The sequence below is a fragment of the Eublepharis macularius genome, chromosome 7 (genome assembly GCF_028583425.1).
Source record: "Eublepharis macularius isolate TG4126 chromosome 7, MPM_Emac_v1.0, whole genome shotgun sequence".
In the NCBI taxonomy this organism is placed as follows: domain Eukaryota; kingdom Metazoa; phylum Chordata; class Lepidosauria; order Squamata; family Eublepharidae; genus Eublepharis; species Eublepharis macularius.
Genome location: NC_072796.1, coordinates 122,564,485 through 122,588,130, shown reverse-complemented (window position 1 = coordinate 122,588,130; position 23,646 = coordinate 122,564,485). Strand labels below are relative to the sequence as shown.

Sequence of the window (23,646 nt, the reverse complement as noted above, 5' to 3'; positions counted from 1 at the left end):
CTCCATGATTGCAAGCAGTCATCATCGGGTCTCGATCATCCAGTTTGACGCATGCTTCTCTTGGAATGGTGATAAATGTTGGCGAGCTTTCCATTCTCAGACTTTATTCAAGGCACCAAAATATCATTTATTTCATGTCTGCGAAAGGGGTGCTGTTTGACTTTATCACCAGAGAGTACAAACTCTGATCCGTAGTGAGATGAATATTATGCAGGAGGGCTTCTTGGAGGAGCATAACCAAGAGCATGCTTGCAACAGGAACGGTATTCCTCAAGGGATAGTGTTTGACTTTCAGTGCAGTTGATAGTCTGGCCGAATTATAGGGAGGTGGTATCAAAGAGATGCTTCACTGACAAGTTAGGGACCATAGACATCACCGCTATGTTGCCTTACGTGCAATCTATTCCTTTAAGCAGGGCTTTTTTTCTGGGAAAAGAAGTGGTGGAACTCAGTGGGTTGCCAGCACAGGACCATACAATGACATCACTTTGGGTCATCTGGAACAAGGGGGGAGTTTTTAAAAGTTGACGTGGCTGGTGGCCCCGCTCCAGCAGCACGGAGGGCAATCTAAACTCCCCTCTGTCTGGAGATCAGGGGGCGGGGCCACCAGCCATGTGACCATTTTCAAGAGGTGCCGGAACTCCGTTCCACAGCGTTCCAGCTGAAAAAAAGCCCTACCTTTAAGTCTGACCCTACTGGGTAGTTCTGTGTTGTCTAATAGTCCTAGAATTGCTTACACTCTGTTTCAATATTTCTTCAACTCTGCATTGGATTTTTTGCTAATGCTATGTCTTTATAAACTGCATTTATTTACCCTATGGCATTGTTTATTGAAAAGTCCTTGATATTGACTGTACTAATCTTACACTGTGTCATCCGCCTTGAGTCCCAATGAGAAAGGCGGACTATAAATGGCATAAATATATAATAAATATTAATCAGGGCTGCGTATACGTAGTTTGAAAAACGCCCCCAAAATTCTATGCTCATACAATCTGAATTCTGAACAGAGAAACGTTATATTCTGCAGTCTGTATACATGATGCAAATTGCATCATGTATTTTGCATAAATTTATTTCAAGTAAGTCTACAGAGTTTGCTGTGGGGGTTAAGGGAAGGAGCTTTGTGGGATGTTGAAGTTCTTCATTTTGATTCACTCTCCATCTTCTGAGATTCAAGCTGGCGGTGCTGAAGCATGTTCAGTAAGTAGTTTTGTAACCCTAAGGACTAGCAACTTAAAGCACACACTCATAGGAAGTGGGATACTGTCCCCAGATGGGGTCTGTGCCCCTGTTGGGTTCTGAGCTCCCACAAAGTCACAGACTACAGAGATTCCTGCATTATCAGTGGGTTGAGAGTAGAATGGCCTGTCTTTTGCCTCCACCAAAGCAAACACATGAGATCCTTCCAGATGCTGCAAAGATTGTCATATCTGACAATGTAGATCCTTTACTTGTAGCCAGAATGATGGAAATAAAGTAAAAATGAGTTGCATTCTTTTTCCTTAAGAAGGAATTTGGCTCTCAACCTGCATGATCCTCCTCCGAAGTCCTGCTCTCTGTGCCCTCACCTGCAGAGGTGAGGTGGGTGGCAATGACAGACAGGGCTTTTTCAGAGGTAGCTCCTTGCCTTTGGAATACTCTTCCCCTCCAGGATCACCAGGCACATACTTTACTGTGATTCAGGCAGTAGGCCAAAACATTCACCTGTAGCTATTTGACTGCAAGATTCCATTTTTAAGCTGGTTTTTTTTAGTAGTCTGCTTCTGAACGTTTTTTATGATCTTGGTTTCTGTAGCTGTTTTGATCATTCTTATGGTTGCTGTTTTTGTGATCTTACGTTTGTTTGTTTGTCTCTCATGAGCCTCAAGCAGGTCTCTGGGCCTGTAAATCACCTAAACATTCTCTACTTGACAGTAGAGGAGGAGACTTGGTGCTCAGGAAAGACCTTCTGCAGGACTGTTTGCTAAGCTTGCGGGTCCTGCTTCTTTCCTTCTTTTCAGATCATTGTCTTATGGAATTGTGATAAGCCCCTCCCTGCCAAGCACCGTTGGCCTGCCACTGCCGTGCCTGTCATTGTCATCGAAGGAGAGAGCAAGGTAGGTGAACGGGAAGGTAGGGGCTCGGGAATTTCTGAAAATTTATTTCCATTTTTGTTTCCCCACCTTCCATTGAGTTAAGTGTGTATGAACTTAGGCACCCCCAAACTCCTTCCCTGGGCATTGAACACAGCCACTGCAGTAGGAAGGTGCCTAGTTCTTTTAATTTGTGAAACTTTACAGTTTCAGGGTTCCTCCTGAGGTTGTACCCATGAGCAACCAGTTGCTCCGGACACAGGCTAGTCTAAAATATCTTTCAGTTTATTGAATACAAGTTACGGAGAGTGTTGCTGAACATAAAGCACTCTAATTCAGGCAAGAAAAACAAACAAACCTTTTCTATTGCTTGCTAACAGCTGCCTGTTTAAAAACACTTTAAAGCTTACTGCTAGAGATGAGCACAAACCAAAATACGAATCAATTTCGTGACGAACCAGGCAGGTTTGGGGTTCGCAAACCAGCAGTTCGTCGGGGAACATTCTTAACGAACCGTGACAACTTTTAGGGCGGTTCGTTTGGTTCATTTTTCGGTTCATCAGTGAGATTTGCCGCCTCGTCCGCCAATTGCCTCATGTGCACCCCAGAGCCAGCATCATTTGCCAGCATGGCAACATCACTTTCAGAAGTGATGTCATCACACCGGCTCCGGGGCACGCATGCCTGCAGGCCTTCTGCATGCCTTCTGCTGCCCTGTAAGTGACAAACCAAACGAATCGGTTTGCAAACCACGCAATTTCATGCTGGTTAGTGATTCATGAAACGCAACGAACCACCATTTTCCCAGTTCATACCCACCTCTACTTGCTACTTAAGCTTCCCTGATATAGCTTCTTAGCTGGTAGGTTCTCGCCATTAGGCTTAGAAGTCCATTTCCATGCCACCCAACACAAGGTATATTGATGACGAGAGGCATGGAAGCAATCCTGTCTGACACATGATGGTAAAAAAAGAATGCCTTTGAGAATGGCCTGAGTGAAGGCTAACTATGCTCCAGGAGACCCAGAATTTTAAGAGCAGCGGAGAGTCTTTTATGGGGGAGGGGAAAGGGAGTGGAATTAGACTGTTTTAACCCCTGAGCGTGTAGAAAATTATAGAGGAGGTGATTTCAGGGTGTGGTTTTCAAATTGCTGCCCTTATGATTCTCACCACACACAAGGTTTTTATTATAAAAACTAGTTTGTATTTGAAATTGATCAAGGATTGAGAGCCCGCCAATATTTAGGTAATGTATTGAGATTTGAGAATACGTGCACCCCTGCTTCTATTCTATAGGGTTCTCAAGGCAGCATACAAGCAGTTTCAGAAATACAGCAGAACCCATGATGCAGAATGTAATAATACAAAATCAGAAACAAGCAGTATCAATATCAGCATAACCAGAATTGGCTTGGTCATCAGCAGAAGACAGAAAAAGCAACCTCAGATCTCACTTAAAGCCTGTATGAAAAAAAATTTAATGAATTTTTTTCAAGTGTTCACCTGGTGCCCAAAGCTTGGCAAGGCAGGTATGTGAAGGGGAGTGAGGAAAGAGTCCCACAAATGGGCTACCAAAAAGAAAAATGCCCATTGGTTCCTCTCTCTGAGTTGCGCACTCATTAATTCAAGTATTATCAAATAACCCCTTCACAGACTCGTGCCTGCATGTGCACACTTTTAGATTTCACAAAAGCAACTGAGGTCTTGGTCATGAGCTCACCTTATTATGAACATCAGCTGCAGATTCCCGTAAAGAAGCTGAGGGCCAAACTACAAGTGACGAATGACACAGGTTGGACACTTGTCAGCTTCCCTCAAGTTTTGATGGGAAATGTAGGCATCCTGGTCTTGCAGCTTGGCTCTCCGACTGCTGTCCAATGGACTTTTCAACTGTCACTTGTCCAACATTCCGCCGAGCTGCCTACATTTCCCATCAAAACTTGAGGAAAGCTGACAAGTGTCCAACCTGTGTCAGGCATCACTTGTAGTTTGGCCCTAAGACATCAGAAAAAGGGAGGGAGGTTCCCGACAGAGTCATCAGTTGCTCTTCATACAGGAAGATGAGAGAGTAAGGATCCTATTGCTGACGTACAGGGGAAAGGAACAGAGACGAGTCCCGGGAATCATCCTTATAGTGGTGATGCAGTGTTAAAAGAGCGCATAGCTACCATGGACAGGTGAGGAGAAACTCCTTGCTATCATCCAACATTGATGGGTCCTGCTTCTCCTGGGCGGCTGGCAACCTCAGCCAGCTAGCGTCATCTCCCCTATTCCTCCTTTGCACTGCAGACTCTGTGCTGCAGTTTTTGTTGCCAGGCTACCTTGCTGGCACCATAGTTCAGGTGAGTGCAAAAAGTCCCCTCTCTCCTTACCCTGAACAGCACCTGTGTGAGCACAGGGTGATCTTGGTTTGGGGTTATTCTGTCTGGAGGAGAAAGAAATTTTCACTCTGAAGTTTTTGGCTGTTTAAAATGTACAGCCTTTGCCTTTGAGATTTTCGCTTGGTAGGCTTAACAAGGAAAAAGTCAGGGCACTGCTAAGCTGGCAGCAAAATAGCTTCTTGCCTCAAATACTGGACATGTTGAGAAGTACCAGGAGATTTGCTGCAGAACAAAGATAGGCGGCTGCTGTTGAGAGATTACCCTGCTCTTTGGCCATTATTTTGTGTGTATATGGGTCTCTCTCTCTCTCTCCCTGTTTCCACTGTCTCCCCTCCCCTCCCTTTCCATTCTGGAGAGCCTGAGGAAACTAAAACACCCTGTCAGGTCCTAAAGCTTTTGTAGGAACCAGACTCTGAGCCATTTACAGACCACAAAACGATCTCCTGTGTACCTAACTTTGTGATGAAGAGTGGGCCAATTCTCCTCTTCCACAGAGTTCTGTGCTCCAAATTAGATTCCAGATTGTAAGGAGGAACCTGGTGGATGTTCCGTGAAAGGCCCGTTGGATTGATCCCACCATCCACGTGATTGGAATTTTCACACTGGTCTGAAGCTGCCTCATAGTGGAACAGACCTTTGGTCCATCTAGTGGGAGTGTCTCCTTCTTGTCAGGCAGGAAAGGGTCTTTCCCAACACTTTTTAATTGGAGATCCCTTAATTGGAAATGCTGGCGATTGAGTATGAGGCCTCCCGCCCTCAAAACATGTGCTTTATTACTGACCCTTGGCCACTCCCTGTGGCATGAAATAGCAGCACAACAGCAACCCCTCTGAATCACACTAAATGGTAAGATGTTTGTATCCAGCTTGTTACCATTTACACAACACCTCAGCAGAAATCAAAGTCCAAAGATATTCACATGAAGAGTCTCCTCATGATAATATGTAACCGGGCTCTCATCTTGGTGAAACAAATAATTCACCCTAGTTTGGCTTATGGCTCCTGTTCCCTTCTGTATCCTGGGAACCAGGAAGCCCAAACACAAAAAAGGAGGGGTGATTGCTTGCAGCAGAGGGAACTTGTAGAAGATGTAGACAACATGGCCATAGAAAAAAGAAAGCACAGAATTTTGTCCTGTTGGTCATGAGCGTTTGGAAATTGCAACAGATGTGTGGGCACCTGCCTGCCTGCAGTAACATCTGTCTTAAAAAGTGCACAAAACCTTCATTCACTTGGTTAATATGTGACAATTCCACATATATGTCCATTGTAATCTAGACCCATGTTGGGAAGTTGCAGTTGTGTGCCATATGTGGATTTTGTAAGATATGCATATGTGTGATCATTGAGAGGTACAGTCTGCACATGTGTGGGATTCCTGCAGAATTGTACACAGATGTGCCTCTGCCGTGTGAATGTTTGCATTGTGGAACTGGCCCTCCTTTATTTTGTACCCCATTTTGTCTTTGCGTGTGTGTGAGATGAGGCTGTTTTGTTGCTCGTAAGAGGAACTGAGCCATTCAGAGATGAATTGCTTCTATCAAAGGTTGTAAGCTGGAAATGCTGGTAGAAATCGACATTTATAGTTGAGCAGAGAAATCCTTCCATTCGGATGAAGGTGCAGAATGTCGTCTCCTATGAAGGGAAAGAAGAACACTGTACACAGCGTAATACGTGACACGGTTATTGATTGCGATGTTGTTCCTTTATTTTTTTCTTCCTTTCCTTTCTCATATAAAATGTGCACAGAAGAGGAGGGGGAAACCCACTATAAATACAAACACACAAATAAAAGATAAAATAAACATAGCCTATGATGCAATTCAGCACAGTCCAGAGAACACGGGGTGGAGGAGTTTGAACGAAGATTTCACAAAGCAATTTTTCTTAATATACATAAATAGATTAGGGATCCCCAACTTTTTTGAGCCTCTATGGGCACCTTTGGAATTCTGGCACAGGGTGATGAGCGCAGCCACAAAATGGCTGCCACAAGAGGTAGTGTCAACCACAAAATGGCCACCACAGAAGATGCTGAAATACACACAGGGGCAGTCCAAGTGGAGAGGACAAGAGGATTAATTTTTTTAAAATCCTGGGAAAGAGGGGCGTAAGAAAGAGAATAAAACCAAACAATATTATTTTAATCTGCATATCAGATTAGATCGCTAATGGCTAATCAGAAGCCCTTCTGGGCTCACCTGGTCCCACCCACGTTTTAAAAACATTTGGCAGGCACCAGGAAAGGTGTCAGCGGGCACCATGGAGCCCACAGGCACCATGTTGGGGACTCCTGAAAAAATCTGTTGTGTATGAGAACGGACTTGTTCGTATCTTTTTCTAGATATTTAGGAAGGCCTTGTGGTTTGATACGGTTCTTTTCTCCATGAAGAGCCAGGTTGGCTGCAAGTATCTCCCTTGGGTAAGGCTCAAGAGCTTCTCATCGGCTGTGTTTGTCCTCCCCCACAGGTCATGAGCAGTCGCTTCCTGCCCTATGAGAACATGGTCACTGACGCAGTTCTAAGCCTCGATGAGGATACGGTGCTTTCAACCACTGAGGTAAGACCTTTCTCCTCCTTACGGCTTTGCTCACTGGCTTGCCCACCTCACACTGGCAATAAGTGAGAATTCACAACTGACCTCTGGACCAGTGGAGCTGGGAAGCTGAACTGGAACTGCTGCCTCAGCCCTTGTCGATACTGGTATTTCATTTTTATTCCCCAATATCTTTCATAAAAACATCAGAAGCGCCCACTGGATCACACCATCTAGTCCATCGTCCTGTTTCACACAGTGACTAACCAATTGCCCTTGAGGGTAGAGGCCAAACGCCCCCTCAATACTGCCTCCTAGCTCTGGCATTCAGGGGTTCGCTGCTTCCGGACATGAAGGTTCCCTTGAGTCATCATGGCTAGTAACAGACCCTCTCCTCCATGAATCCGTCTAATCCCCTTTTAAATCAATCAATGCCATCACTACATCCACTGGTGATTCCCACAGTAGAACTGCTTACTTTTGTTAGTCCTACTGAATCTACTGCTCTTCAGTTTCATTGGGCGCCCCCAAGTTCTAGTATTATGGAATAAGGCAAAAAAGTTCTCTCTATCCAGTTTTCCCATCCCATGCATAATTCTATAGTCCTCTATATAATGCCTCTCCCACCCCCATCCCATATCAGTTGTCTTTTCTCTAAAATGAAAATCCTCAGGCTCTTCAGCTGTTCATCATAGAAAAGAGTCCAGTAGCACCTTTAAGACTAACCAACTTTATTGTAGCATAAGCTTTCAAGACCCACAGCTCTCTTCGTCAGATGCATCTACAGACTAACACGGCTAACTCCTCTGGATCATAGGAAAGGTGCTCTAAACCCCTTGATCATCTTGGTGGGCCTTTTCTGTGCTTTTTCAAGCTCTGTAATATATTTTTGGAGATAACAATGATCAGATTTCTACACAAGACTTAATCATAAATCTATACGAGTGCATTACAATGCTAGCATTCATTTTCAAACCCTTTCCTAATCATAAATTGAGCTAACCACTAGAACCCCAAGATTTCTTTCATTTTCGGTCGCAACCAGCTCAGATCCATTTAAAGTTAGGAAGAGGGGTTTTTTTTGCTCCCCCCCCCAATCACCTTGCAGCTTACCTATACTTCATTTGCCACCTGGTTGCCCACTTATCCAATTTAGACCCTCCTGGAAGTATCCAGAATCCACCTTGGTTTTCACCATCCTGAATAATTTAAGATCCAGAGGAGTTAGCCGTGTTAGTCTGTAGTAGCAAAATCAAAAAGAGTCCAGTAGCCTCTGGACTCTTTCTGAATAATTTAGAAACTTGGCTATGCCGGACTTGGTTACTACACTGCTTACCCCCCATTTCAGATCATTTATGAACAAATTAAATAGTGTGTATCCCAATACTCATCCTTGTGGGACACCGTCACCCCGCTGCTTACTTCCATTCCATTAAGAACAATGTCCCATTTCTTCCTACTCTGTGCTCCCTGTTTTTAATCCATAAGATAACCTGTCTTCTTGTCCCATGGCTGCTAAGCTTACTCGGGAGTCTTTGGTGAGGCACCTTGACAAAAGCCTTTGGAATTCCCAGCAGACATTATATACTTGGAGTTCCAAAGCTCCTTATCCACACACATGTCAACCTGCTCAAAGAATTCCAAACTGTAGGTGAGGTAGGACTTCCCTTTGCAGAAGCCGCCACTGAAAAGCCACCTTCCCTCCACCCCCGGCCCAGGTCACCTTTGCCAGGGTGGGATCACAGAGAGCAATGCTTGGGAGCAAGATCTTAATGGAGGGTGGGGGGGGACAACATTGCAGTTTATTTCAGTGACTAAAAATCAATGAAAGTGCTACAAAAATAAAAATATCCAAGCAAGCATACAAGGGCAGCGAAACAAACTGGATTCAAGTGGCCAAACAACTCCAAAGGCAAAACAATCGCAAAATGGTGTTATAGTAGTGAACTGTTAGGGGAGGGCCCCAAATGCTTAGACTGACACCAAAATACCATCAGAGAAGGTACTTCCTGAGCTTCCCACAGTGTAGCCACTACTGTTGAAAAGCTCTGTTGCCTCATGACCACCCTGGTCCCTCTTGGTGCAGGTGACATGTGAACAAGGGCCTCTGGCAGATTTTGATATGCAGGCAGGTTTGCATGGAAGGTAACAGCAGTTGTCATTCAACCTGGCTGTTGCATTGTTATCCTTCCCTCCAAGGTGCTCCTCTAGCCAGCATGATGTAGTGGTTGATGTGCTGGACTAGGATTTAGGAGACCCAGGTTCCACTATAGTAAAAAGTCCAGTAGCACCTTTAAGACTAACCAACTTTATTGAAGCATAAGCTTTCGAGAACCACAGCTCTCTTCGTCAAATGCATCTAACAAAGAGAGCTGTGATTCTCGAAAGCTTATGCCTCAATGAAGTTGGTTAGTCTTAAAGGTGCTACTGGACTTTTTACTATTTTGCAACTACAGACTAACACGGCTAACTCCTGTGGATCTCTGACCAGGTTCCACTCTGTCACAGAAGCTCGGTGGGTGACGTTTGGCCAGTCACTGCCTCCTGGCCTGACCTAACTCACCAGGGTGGGGAGGCTAGAACAGAAGAAGGGAGAACTCTTGTAAATTGCTTTGATTCCCTGTTGGGGAGAAAAGCCCATGGGTATAAATAGATCATTCCAACAACCCCCCAAGGCAAAGAGAGAGTGACCAGCCCAAGGCCACAACACAACACCCCGATCACCACCCCGTGCTCCTGGACTTGCTTCATGTATGCATTGATCAACTTCAGAATCCATGATGCAAAGACATCTAATAAATGCAAGTTGCAGAACTCTTATTTTTCTGATGTGGAATTTGGATTATTTTATGGTATCTTTTTCTTTTTAATAACCAAGTTTGCCCAGCCCTGTCTTGTGCCTCCTCCACCATTTACGTAGCAGCCTTGCTGCTTGTAAAGCAGACATTCCCTCCTTGGTTCCTGTGTCTGATTGCTGCGTCCCTCCCTCCCATGTACAAGAGTTGAAGCCCGCCTGTCTTTAAATTAAAGGAGATTCCTTGTACTTCAGACCTCAGAACCTTCATGCCAAGAGCAAGATTGTGCTCAAGGAAAAAGCCACAGAGAGGGGGAAAAAACACTGTAGAAAACCAATTTTTACAACTGGAATGAGTATTGATTTCTAGCACCTCTTCCCACAAAGAGAAAGGGAAACCGACGACCGTTTATATAACAGTGCAATATATCGGAAATACATTATTAATGGCAGCTGTGGAAAAGCTTGGGGTCTTTATTGTCTCTTTCGATTTTAGTGCTCTCCTTTTTCTCTTCCTCTGCTGCTTCACCCCCTCTTCCATCCTCTCCCTTAAAAGGACAGTCCTTCTCGAGAAGCATCAAGCTCTGTTGCTTTTCAGAGAATGCCCTTGCTGTTTACGAGAGGGTAGTTGCCCCACTCAGCCAAATGGCGCTTCCGGGTGCATCAAAGATACTGTTGCCTCTCGCCATCTGCCTATCTGGGATGAGCAATGAGCCATTCTCGTGCTTCTGCCATCTCTCTGTTCTTTTCCAGTCCCCATTCAAGATGCTGGTTATAAGCTGTTTCCTTTCTCCTGACACACAGCAGTGTGGTTCAGCCAACATGTTTGGAACGACTGGTCCCAGGTGATGGTATTCGTGGGCAGGCTGGGAAGTTATAATAAGCCTGGAACAAAGCCAAGCTGAGTGGCCCTTGGGACGCTATAAGCCAGCACTGCAGGGGCCGACTATAGCTCACCCAGAAGGTCCTAGGCCCAGTCACCAGCATCTCCAGTTAAAGGAGCCAGGTAGTAGGTGATGTGAGATCTTGGAGAGCCGTTGCCAGTCCTGAGTAGCAAGGCTGGCCCTGATGGACCAGTGGTGTGATTCAGTATAAGGCGGCTTCATGTGATTAGAAGCCGCCCTGAGCGCCTTAGAGGGAAGGGTGGAGTAAAAATGTTAATAGGTAGATCGCGATGCATGCTTCGGCTTCGTTTCCCCAAAAGCTTCATTATAAAGGTAGGTTTTGAGGAGCGCTTTGAAGGAAAGGAGGGGAGTGGTCTCATGTAACTCTGGACTAATGGTTTTGAGATAGAGGATCCTGGTCCACTGCCGGAGGCGCCCAGTTAACCAGAATACTGCTACTGATACCTGCGAGTTAGCACACTTTTTCATGAAGGCAGACAGGGGAAAGACAGGGAGTCCTCCACCTTGATGCTCACCTGGTGCCTTCTTTATGTCCTTTTAGGCGCCAGGCCAAAACACATCTTTTTACCCAGGTATTTCATAGTATCAGAGAGTTTGAAGGGATCTCTAGGTTCATCTAGTCCAACCCCCTGCACAGTGCAGGAAATTCACAACTACCTCTTTCCCCCCACACCCCCAGTGACCCTTGCTCCGTGCCCAGAAGATGGCAAAACACTGTCAGGATGCCTAGCCGAACTGGCCTGGGGAAAATTGTTACCTGACCCCGGCATTACACTGGGCATGTAAGAAGAGGCCACGAGAACTAAGCACTGATGTAACCCTCCCTCTCATGATCTGCCCAGGTTCTCGGAATCAGCATTGCTGTCAGATGGCCATCTAGCCTCTGCTTAAAAACCTCCAGAGAAGGAGAGCCCACCGCCTCCCGAGGAAGCCTGTTCCACTGAGGAACCGCTTTAACTTAACGGCTTTTAATGGTCTGCTGCTGTGTTACGGATTGTTTTTGAGCTGCTCATGCCCAGTGGCTTGGGTGTTTAATGGCTTATGATTTTATACGGTGGTTTTTAATGATAAGCTGCCTCGAGGAGGTCTCTGAAGAGGCAGCATAGAAATATTCTAAAGAGATAAATAAATAAAAGATGGTGCAGGCTGCCTGGCCCCTGATCACTGGAATTCCTGCACCGGTTCCATCCTCTGGCTTCTGCGGTTTTTATCAAATTCATTCAAGTCTCTCCCAGGAGCACTGACGACTAGAAAATGGAGGAGGGTTTGTTAATCAACTGAAAGCGGAGATTTTCCAGATGTCAAATTCTGTACCAAGTTTTGCTCTTGCACCAGACTTCCCATTGCCGTCATCCTCTTTTCTTATGGGGTGTAGTGGTTAGAGTGTCAGACTAGGGTCTGGGAGACCCAGGTTCGAATCCCCAGTCTGCCATGGAAACTTGCTGGGTGACCTTGGGCCAGTCTCTCACACACTGCCTAATCTACTACACAGGGTTGTTGTGGGGATAAAATGGAGAATGACTTAAGCATCTTTGGGTCTTCATTAGGAGGAAAGGCAGGGTATAAATGAAGTAAATAAAACAAATAGAGACTCGAACTCAGAACTGTTGGCGAGGAGGCCAGAAGCCTTCTAAAGGTTCTTAAATAGCACCACTGGAAGGCAAAGGGGATGTGGCCTAAGAGTGTCTGATTTATACACAGGATAATATTTTCCTGAAACCTGCTTTCACATTTGAATGCTAAAACCTGCAAAAAAAAAAAACACACACCCCAATGGTTTCTTCTGTTCTTTCATCTCTTGCCGTTAATGAAGGTTATGCCCTTTCATTCATAATGAAATGAAGTATTAAGCCTTTTTATTCCTCTGGGTAAGAGTCCGAAATGCCATGCGGCATGCTGGGAAGAACATGCATGTGGGTCATAATTAGAAACCCCTCGTAGGTTAAAGGTGGGGAGACAAAGGAGGACGGGAGAGGAAGAGCTTGTCGGGCTGCCTCCCCTCCCCTTTCCCCTTCCTGTGCAGGCCAGTCATCGGTTCTGCTGCTAACCGTCGGCTTTAGAGCAAAATTATTAAAAGAAGCCTATGAGACTTGCATGTAATATATTATCTGCAACTGTCTTTAGCATTCATTTGGCACCGACAGTACACGGAGGGTGATGGCGCAGGCTAAAAGAAATGACACCGTCCCTGCTCGGAAGATTCACAATCGAACTAGGTGGAGAAAAGATGATAAAAGTAATGTGAATAGTCTGGCAGGGAGGCTGTGCCGGGCAGGGCTTGGGGGGAAGTGAGAGAAGGGAGGGGAGGGAATTCCCGGTCCGTAACCGGACAGAGCCCAGGGTCAGGGGCAGCGCATCTGCCTGGCGTGCAGGAGTTCCCGGGTTCAATCCTCAGCATCTCCATTGCTTAAGACCCTGGAGAACTCCCAACTTCACATCCCGCTCGGTCCCGAGAGAGCTTCATAGCTGAACAGAGGTTGATTGATGTTATTAAAATACATCCCACCTTTCCGCCTGGCTTAAGATGGCTTACAAACTCAAATTTAAAGTATACAATAAACCACCACCCCCATACCCCCCTCCAAAATGCCTGAAGCCTACATGTCATTAGTCGGAGGAGAGTGTCCTCAAGTCGTAGCTGACTTACAGTGACCCCTGTTGAGGTTTTCAAGGCAAGGGACTAATAAAGGTGGTTCACTATTGCCTGCCTCTGCAACCCTGGTCTTTGTTAGAGGTCTCCCATGCAATTACTAACCAAGGCCAACTCTGCTTAGCTTCTGAGATCTGACGAGATCAGGTTTGCCTGGTCTATCCAGGTCAAGGTACATGTCATTAACAGCCCTGGAAAATAAAATAGTCTTGCAATGCCTTATAAATGGCTGATTCCGCACAGGTTGGATAATGCACTTTCAATGCACTTTATCAGTCATTTGAGGTGGATTTTTTGTTCTGCACACAACAAAATCCGTTCCAAATGATCTGTAAAGAGGATTGGAAGTGCATTATCCAACGTGTGCGGAATCACTCAGTATCTCTGGAGACGGCATCCACATACAGAGACAAACACACTTCTTCAGCGAATCTAGTTTATAGGGCAGCAGCTATGATGGACAAAGCACACGTCATGGGCCAACCTAAGCAAGGGACAGTTAGCCGCCTAAAGAGTGCAACTGGTGCCCAGAGACATATGGGAAGGGGTGGCTTTAGATATGTGGGTCCTAGGCAATGAAGAGCTTTAGAAGTCTCAACCAGCATCTTGAACTCGGAAATAAACTGCAGCCAATGTAGCTGTTTTAAAATAGGCAAGATGTGCTCCTGTTGGTTAGCCCCGGACAATAACTGGGCTGCTGCATTCTGAAGTTTCTGAGTTGTCTTCAAGGGCAGGCCAAAGCAGAGCATGTTACAGTAATCCAGCTGTGAGGTTACAAGCAACGGTTTGGCATGGCCAGATCATGTGAGTCTAAGAAAGGAGAGAATTGGTGACCCAAATGCAGCAAAGAGAAGGCAGTCTTGGCCACTACATGAACCTACTTTTCAAACAGCAAAGCTGGGTCAGTGAGCCACCCCAGGCTCTTAACCTGCTTTGCAATTCCAACTCCATTCCACCCAAAGACTTCTCCTGATGTTGCTTCCTAGCACTGGTATCAGAGGATTACTGCCTCTGAGTGTGGAGGTAGCCACTGGTGGACCTTTCCTCCATGAATCTGTATAACCCACTTTTAAAGCCATCGACGCATGTGGCCATCACTACATTTTCTAGCATTGAATCCCACAATTTAATCACTTACCGAGTAAAGAATTATTTCTTTCTGTCTGTCCTGAACTTATTGCACGTCAGTTTCATCGGCTGTCTCCAAGTTCTAATATTTTGAGAGAGGGAGAAACACTTTCTTTATCCCATGCAAAATTTTATAAATTTTCATATCCCCCCAGCTTGCTGGCCTTTTTTCTAAACAGAAAAAAATCCAAACTCTTGCACCTTTCCTGATAGGAAAGGTGCTCTATACCCTTAATAGTCTTGGTTGTCCTCTTCTGTACTGCTTTCTACCACTGCAGTGTCCTTTTTGAGATACAGCAACAAGAACTTTACATAACACTCCAAATGAGGCTGTACCATAGCTGTATACAAGGGCATTACACTGCTGGGTGTTTTGTTTTCAATTCCTAATAATCCCCAGCATGTAGTTTGCCTTTTTCACTCCTGCTGCACACTGAGTCAACATTTTCACTGAACTATCCACTACAGCCAGTTCGGTGTAGTGGTTAAGAGCGGCAGGACTCTAATCTGGAGAATTGGGTTTGATTCCCCACTCCTCTGTTTGAAGCCAGCTGGGTGACTTGGGTCAGTCACAGCTCTCTCAGAGCTCTCTCAGCCCCACCCACCTCACAGGGCGATTGTTGTGAGGATAATAATAACACACTTTGTAAATTGCTCTGAATGGGCATCGTTGTCCTGAACAGCAGTATATAAATCGAATATTAGTAGGAGTAGGAGTACAAATCAAAGATCTCTTTCAGTCTCAGCCAGATCAGACCCCATCATATGCTTAAAATTGAGATTTGTTTTATTTTTGTTCCATTGTGCGTCACCTTTCACTTACCTACATTGAACTTCATTTTTCATGTCCAGTTGAGATGAGCTCTTCACATTCAGCCTTTTTAGTCTTTTATTTATAGCTTACCTTTCTCTCTCAGATTCAAGTCAAGATTGCATATTATAAAACAATGTAACCAGACAGCATAAAACACCCAATAAACAATGCAATAGGACAAGAATGACAAAATAGAAAACAGTGAAAAAATGTAAGTCATAACAAAATGAAATTACAGAAGTAGAAGACAATACACTAAGAACAAGATAAGTTCAGAAAACAATGGAATAGACAATCCTGTTGGTTTTATAAAGAAGCATCCACATTCCTTTATACTACAGCCCTGTTTCCCTTATAAAATTGCACTCCTGAGTCATTCTGTTTTGCTCCATCTGTGGAATGACAGGAGCGTGGGAACCTTCTTGATCTCTTCTGGCAGCCCATTCCACAAGATCAGGGCCACAAAAGAGAAAGATCAGGTATGGGCTGCTGTTGCTTTTACACATTTTCAGGGCAGCAACTTCAGAAGGGTTTGCTCCGATGAGCAAAGCTTTCATGGAGGAATGTAGCAGGAAAGGAGATCCTGCACAGAAGTGGGTCCAGGCTTTGTAAATAATAACCAATACCTGCTAAGCAATCAGAAACCAATGGAGCGACTCCAGAATGGGTGTTAGATGCTGCTCTACCTAGCTCCTGAGAGTAACCGAGCTGCAATATCCAACTCGAGTTTCCAAGCTGCCTTCATGGGCAGACCCATGTAGAGTGCAATACAGTAGTCCAGCCTCAAGATCACCACGGCATGGATCCAAGTGTCCAGATCAACCGAGCCGGAATAATCTGGTATCATCTGCAAACTTGGCCACTACATTGCTCACTCCCAGTACCAGATAATTTATTAACATATTAAATACATACAAACACTTTTTAAAATATGGTAAGTCAGTTGGAGTGTAGATGGCTGTCCATCGATCCTTAAATGGGCCAACCTTTCAGTAGCCATGACTTTGTTGAATTGTTTGTTGCTAATTTCAGTCTTAGGGTAGTAATTTGGGCTATTTTAAGGTTGCTGGTAATTAAAATAAATTAATATGTGCAAACGTGCCGCAGCTAGGATTTTCGTCAAGGAACGTGCTTACCATAGCAGATTTGCTCCAGGCATTGAAACTGGTTTCATTGCATTCCCATTAGCTATAGCTCCTGTCCTCCTTAGATATTCCAGTGTATCTTGGTACAGAACCGCAATGCATTATAAAAATCAAGGGGTTGCCATGGTAGTGTTGATATTCTTGCCCTTTCCCTCCATAAAAAGTAGCAGCCAGCCTTCTGACCTATCATTATTATTCTGTGTTTTCCCCGATCTCTCTCTCTGTCACAGGAGAATGAACAGTGTGATGATTTAAAGTATGAGCAAAGTTTCGCTGTGCATTACCAGGGGCAGGGAGAGACTCTCCTTGAGGCTACCATTTTCAGCAGCAGTACAGCGTTTATCGTAACATGCCATCCCTCCATCAGTGTGCACTTATTTTTTGTTATTTTTTATGTTTTCCCACTGTTCAACCAAAATCTGCTTCCCAACGGCTGATGAGAGTAAGAAATCAATATAGATGACGATAAAATTTTCCACGGGGGATTCCTGGTTGAGCTTGGTCCAGGCACGACAGAAGGATCCAGGCTGCTTTTCAGTCCTCTCTCAATGGCCTCTTCCATGGCAGTCATGGAGGGGAGAAAAGAGCAAGAGTCCAGTAGCACCTGTAAGACTAACAGGTGGGGTATGAGCTTTCCTGACTCGCAGCTCACTTTTTCATACCCTACCACAAATCTTGTTAGTCTCATCGGTGCTACTGGACTCTTGCTCTTTTCTCTTGCAACAAACAGAGTAACACAGCTACCCATCTTGATCTCTCTCCACTGGAGGGGAGAGTAAGAAACGAGTCACAACTGGAGGAGTTCTCACCCTCCCTCTAATGATCTCCTAGATCACAAGTGGAAGCTGGACAGAGGGGGAGTTCTCAGAGGCATGCTTATTCTCCCCACGTAATTAAAACAATGACCACTTCTCCCCACAGAATTGAAGTAGCAACTCTTTGATTAAATCCAGCACACATGCAACACACTTGCAACCACACACACACACACATTCTCCACTAGTTGTAAACTTTTGCTTTGCAAAAAGTCATGCCTACAAAATGTTAATGTGATTCTCTGGAGCTCTAGACTCCTGTTAACAGGAAAACATTAAAATGTGCATAATTACAGGGCAAAATGTCAAGCAGTCAGTTTAATTTACTGATGAATACAGAGAATTAATGTTTTGCAACAGTTCCAAGATTGCAAATTATGAATTAGTGGAAAGGTAATATTTTGTTTTGCTGACATTTTTGAGACTGTTTGATTACTGCTTGCCATATTATGGGTGTTTGGTTTTCTTGCCTGCAGGTGGATTTTGCCTTTACGGTTTGGCAGAGCTTTCCCGAGAGGATTGTGGGCTATCCTGCCCGCAGCCATTTTTGGGACAACACCAAGGAGAGGTGGGGCTACACGTCTAAATGGACTAATGACTATTCCATGGTATTGACCGGAGCTGCTATTTACCACAAGTAAGAATCGGAAGCAACACTAGTATGCAAAATTAGCAGTCTAGACTCTGCAAGGGGAAGCTCTTAAAATGGATCTTGGAGATACTCCTAAATTCACTTGGAGAATCTAGGTTTAATGAGGTTTGTTGAAGGGAGTCTTCGGCGCATACATGGGTTGGTAATGGTAAAATGTTAATGCCAAAACTTGGTGGAAGGATACAGAAAGAACTGGCACTTTAAACACGATGAAAATTTTAAGATCCGCATGATCTTTTGTCTTCTGACTGTTACGCTCAAAAAATGGCGCGACTGCCCATGATGCACTTGAGAACGGATCCTCAGAGCCATGTGATCGGTGGGAAAGCAAAAGCATCCCTCACATGCTCAGACACACTCTTTTCTATTACTCCACAATTAAAACAAAGATCTTTGGTTAGAAAAATGGATTACTTTAGGCTCTGAAAATATATGCTGAACTGTCTTTTCTTCCTCCTTCGGATTTTTTTTGTAAAAACTTGTTAAAACACCAATGGGAGATTTGAGACAGAATAGTGTTTGAATTTCTGTTTAACTGGATAATGACTTCTAATCCGCAGTTTAAAGATCTGGCAATCATTATTTTGTGTGTTGGGTCTTTGAAGTCAGTTGCACTTTGAAAGCCATCTGAATGTTCCCTGTTTCTTGAATGGAGGAACAAAAGACTTCAAAGAAACCCCCAAATTCTTCAAAAGGTCTAAGATAGAAAGCCAGTTAGCATCAGAGGAGCATGGTCACATCCCAGACAAGACAAGGTTTGGGTTGGCTGACCATCAGAGATACTTAACTAGCCCTCCTGCTTTCCCAAGAGCTGGTCTCCTGTTTGTTCCCCAGAGTTGTGGGGAGCTTGCAGAAGAGCAGAGGTGCTGAAGGGTACTTCATCTTGATGTTTAAATAAGCTGTTGACAGTCTTTGGTCTCTCCCCTTCCCTTTTGAAGAAGGAAACCGCTAAGAAGAGAAAACCATTTTTGTCAGATCCAGAGCACAATAACTAGAGAGGCAAATACGGTTAGTGTTGGCAAGTAGCAGCTTCTTGGACAAATCTATTCCTTCCAAAGGGGTTCCGGCAGGCACTTAATTAGCCTTTTTAGACCTGCAGGCCCTGATAGAGCTAAAGGGAGAAGAAAAATTCACATGTCCCTCCCCTCTACTTTGTGTGTTGCGCAGTGTGTATTTGTGGGGAGGACCCTGATTAGGGAGGACCCTGATTAAGGCTCTGTCAGTTTCACCTCCCCTTCTAAGAGGCAAAGAGGAAATAAACAAACCCTCTGAGCAGTCATCTCCCTGGCTCTGTAGAGAGGGGAAACTGACAGAGCCTTTCGGTCACTTTTAAAACTTAGCTTCCCAGCTAACATTGCAACTCCCTTCACGTGCTCCTCCTCGTGTAATTCATCTCTTGTAACTTGGCTCTCAAACATCCTTTGCCTCTACCCTGTAACCTTTTGCACTTCTATCGATAACAGCTTCAGAAACTGACAGGTATGGCATATGTGGTTGCCCAGACTGCCCGAATCTCTTCCCCCCTGGTTTCTATTATGTCTCTGATGTATAATCATCCCCATTGATAATATGTTGATGATTTTGCAGATATTATCACTACCTGTACACTCATTACCTGCCTGCCAGCCTGAAGAACATGGTGGACCAACTGGCTAATTGTGAGGACATTTTAATGAACTTCTTGGTGTCAGCTGTGACAAAATTGCCTCCAATCAAAGTAACACAGAAGAAACAGTATAAGGAGACCATGATGGGACAGGTACAGGTCACCTTCTTCAATAAAGGGTTTTTTTTAGTCTACTCAAATGCCAAAGATGAGATTCACAAAATCGGTAGCCCTGGATGCTTTGCCTTTCTAATGGGTGTCATTTCCAGTAGTTCTGGGATGCATTCAGTAAAGCCCCAAGATACAGAATTTAAATTTTGTGTGTGGGATACAACAAAGTCATTCATTCTTTGGCTTTCATTTTCATGGCACCTTTGTGGAGCATTCACATGTACAAGCAATTTCAGGTGACGGTTTGCATATATACCAGTGGATCATTGCTGACAGAACTTAATTTTCTCTCTGACATACATCTCAAGGCTGTTCATTGGAGTCAGTTTTCACATTCAGCAGCCAGTCACACCAAGTGGGCAGTATTCAAATACAGGACATTGAAAAGTTGTAATATATGTGCAAAATGGCCTCCTGGTGTGTTGATAGTTTATGATAGCTGATGGTTGCTGGGCAGTGACTGACTTCTTCCACCTTATTTTGCCTGCCGTATTACTATTGGGTTTGGCGTGAATTGGGGTGATTAATAATGTGATAACTTGCAAGAGCAGTTTCACACACTCAGGTCCTCATATGTTAAACTGCAGTTATCACATAACTAGCTTATGAAATCTGCCCTAAAAGGCATCCTTTGTAAATATACAGAGTTTTTGCTGTTCAGTTAGCTATTCACACTATTATTCACACTATTATTCACTAGCTATTCACTATTCAGTTGAGGAAGGACAAGATAGACATTTGGTAGACTCCTTACATGTCTGAATTAGGCAACAACTCATTTTAAAAATAAATAAACCCATGTTAATGAACATGAAATCTCTGCTGTTCAAAAATAACCTGACACCGTCATAATCTGAGAGGAGGAGTGTTTTCCCACTGTGCTGTAACAGATGTAATCTTTTATTTTTAAAATGCTTATTTCAAGTCACTTCCATGAGAAGAGGAGGTAACTTTTAGAATTGGGTCTCTGCGGTCCCAAAACGATGGGTGGCTTACATTATCCTTGGAGATGAAACATGTAGGTTTTCGAAAGGACATGTAGAATTATACCTGGGGCCAGATGAGAAAGTATGACTCCTGATCTCTTCCCTACAAGTATAGAGAGAGTGGGTGAAGACAAGAGCCCACCTTCTTGCCTTCGCAATCTACCAGTTTGGTGTAGTGGTAAAGAGCATGGGACTCTAATCATGAGAATCGGGTTTGATTCCGCACTCCTCCACTTGAAGCCAGCTGGGTGACCTTGGTTCAGTCACAGCTCTCCGGAGCTCTCTCAGCCCTACCCACCTCACAGGGTGATTGTGGGGATAATAATGACATACTTTGTAAACCGCTCTGAGTGGATGTTAAGTTGTCCTGGATGGTGATATATAAATTGAATGTTATTATTAATGTTGTTATTACCTCTATGGCCACTGGCAAAGGTATTGTTTGAACAGGGTCTACTCAAGCCAGTGCATTGTTCATTCCTGATTCCCCAAATATTGTCCACTGATTGTGCAGTCTGAGTTTACATATATTGGGATTGCAGCCTGCTACAGCCATCACTCCCTCACATGGACTGCTGGCAATGTCAGAGGGAAACAAGAAAGTCAGGTGGGCAGGAAGGCAAGACACATTTGTACCCTCATTTCTCAGCATACATAGGGAAGCAGTGTGTGGGGGGGGGAGCTGTGTTGCCCAATCCAGTTGACAAACACAGAACTTCAGACACAAAATTTTAAGTTTTGTTCTGTGATCAAAAGAAGACGAGCAAACACTGGCATTTTCACACATACAATGTGTTTTATGCAGGGCTTTTTTCCAGCCGGAACGCGGTAGAACCATGTTACGGCACCTCTCCGATATGATCATGTGCTTTAGGAAACCCGAAGCGGAAAAAAAGCCAGGGTTTAAATGCCCCTTTCCGTGCTGCTTCAAAGCGGCATGCAAAGGGGCACTTAAATCCCATCAGCTTATTTTAGCTGCCTGGCAGGGAAGCCCCTGCCAAGCAGCTGAAGCAAGGATTTAAATGCCCCTTTCCATGCCACTGTGCAGTTGCACAGAAAGGGGCATTTAAACCCCGCCGGCTCGCCTCAGCTGCCTGGCGGGGAAGTCCCTGCCAAGCAGCTGAAGCACAGGGGTTTAAAATTTGTGGAGCCCTGCGTGATGACGTCACTTTCCGGAAGTGACGTCATCACGCAGTCCCGGGAGCATGCGTGCACTTTGCGCACACATGTGTAGTATCAGGGTAGCCACCTCCTGCGGGGAGTTGCCCCAGGTGCTGGCAACCACTACCCTGAGTTTCACCACCTGTTTCCCCAGAAAAAAAGCCCTGGTTTTATGGCCTTAGACACACAAGACTTAGGGGTGAATCCAGCCAGCTTTTTCACTCAATCTTGGCCCTTCCTTACCTCAGTCCCCATTCACTATGGCTTTTGTCCATGCAGGTCCCTTCGTTGCCAGCATAGCCTGTTGGGTGTTTCAAAGGGGAATCCATTTTTCACTAGTGGAGAAGCAGGATGTATGCAACCTTTAGAATCACAATTTGTAGGTGAACGATACCTCTCTGTTCATTTAATGTGAGCTAGCAGCAACCTTTAGGACCTCAGTTCAGCCAGTTTTCACTGACCTCAATATGTACAAGCCAATATAGCAAACGAATATTCAATGCCTTAAGCTTCTGAGAGATTCTCCATCACCTGACCCATCATTTTATTTCTCTTCCAGACTTCCAGGGCTTCTCGTTGGGCCGACCCAGACCACTTTGCTCAGAGGCAGAGCTGCATGAACACTTTTGCCAGCTGGTTTGGCTATATGCCGCTGATCCATTCTCAGATGAGGCTCGATCCTGTGCTCTTTAAAGATCAAGTCTCCATCCTGAGGAAGAAATATCGAGACATTGAACGACTCTGAGGAGCCCAGCTGAGGGTGGGGGAGGTGGGGCAACCGGACTGTTCCCGCAGCCCAGTGCAAATCCACTGACTCTTGGGGCCAGCCTGTACCCGGAACAACAAAAAACTTTCAACATGGCCGTTGGAAAAGCCAACAAAGTGCTGGCTCCCAAGGGAAACTTGTTGTGCTGGACTGCTTCAAACCACCTCGCGGGGCTGCAGGTCGCTCAAGACTAGGTTGTGTACAGTTTCATTATGGAACATTAAATAATTATTTTTTGAAATGATTGCTATGCAGGTTTAAACTTTTTTAATGATAAAAAAACCTATTAAAAACAGAGTTCTTTCTTTAATCAGAATTGTGTTGATTGTTGTGAGTGTCAAATGCGACAACTTGCCGTTTGTTTTTTTACAGAAAGCTTTTTGTTAGAGGGGTGGGGGAAATCATCTAAATGGGAGGTGGGGAGTACTTCTATTTCTGTAGGCCAAAAAAAGTAATCCAGTTCCTTTTAATAAAAATAGAACCCAAACAGAAAAATGCATACAAATAGAAAATGCCTAAAAATATAACCGGTTCTGTTGAAACATCAGAGTTGTCTTCACGAAGCCCGGACTATAAATTGCCACTGCCCAACTGCTAACATAAACAAATGCCACCTGCTCCTTTGTTCCTAAGCAACACTTCCTTTGATTCAGATGGGGACTGGGGCAGAGATGATGTTGGCTCATGGCTCCCCGTCATATGGGCCACCAATGGCGGAAGCAGCTTCTACTACTTTCTTGGTGGGAGAATTGGCCTTTCCTCTGTTGGCACTTTACAGGGGATACTTCTCAGGAGCCTTACACAAAGGCTCTCTCCCGTGCCCACCTATCCCTTCTTCTGCAAACCCGCTGCGCTCTCAAGGAGTTCTGAGAAGGGATGTTCAACCTACTCTCTGGACAGGTGAGAAGAGGCTGACCCTGAGGAGGAGGTGGGGATGGAGGTTAACCCATCCACCTCAAGCAGGAAAAGGCTTTGACCAGGCCTGGAAAAATTCATTCCCAGGAGGTGATAAGAGGGCTGCTCTTGGTTTTCGGGAGACTTCTTCCTCAGAGCCACAAGGCA

At 44.8% G+C, this 23,646-nt stretch overlaps 1 protein-coding gene across 1 annotated transcript in view; it reads left to right on the top strand.

Annotated features, from left to right (window-relative positions):
• EXT1 (exostosin glycosyltransferase 1) overlaps positions 1-22,894 on the top strand; it is a 310,642-nt gene extending 287,748 nt beyond the window's left edge. Inside the window, exons 7-11 of the mRNA XM_054984732.1 lie at positions 2,004-2,099; positions 6,926-7,015; positions 17,719-17,879; positions 19,482-19,653; positions 22,378-22,894. Of these exons, the coding sequence (XP_054840707.1) occupies positions 2,004-2,099; positions 6,926-7,015; positions 17,719-17,879; positions 19,482-19,653; positions 22,378-22,563 (705 nt within the window). The 3' untranslated portion in view covers positions 22,564-22,894. The remainder of the gene's footprint in view (positions 1-2,003; positions 2,100-6,925; positions 7,016-17,718; positions 17,880-19,481; positions 19,654-22,377) is intronic.
• The last annotated feature ends 752 nt before the right edge of the window (positions 22,895-23,646 follow it).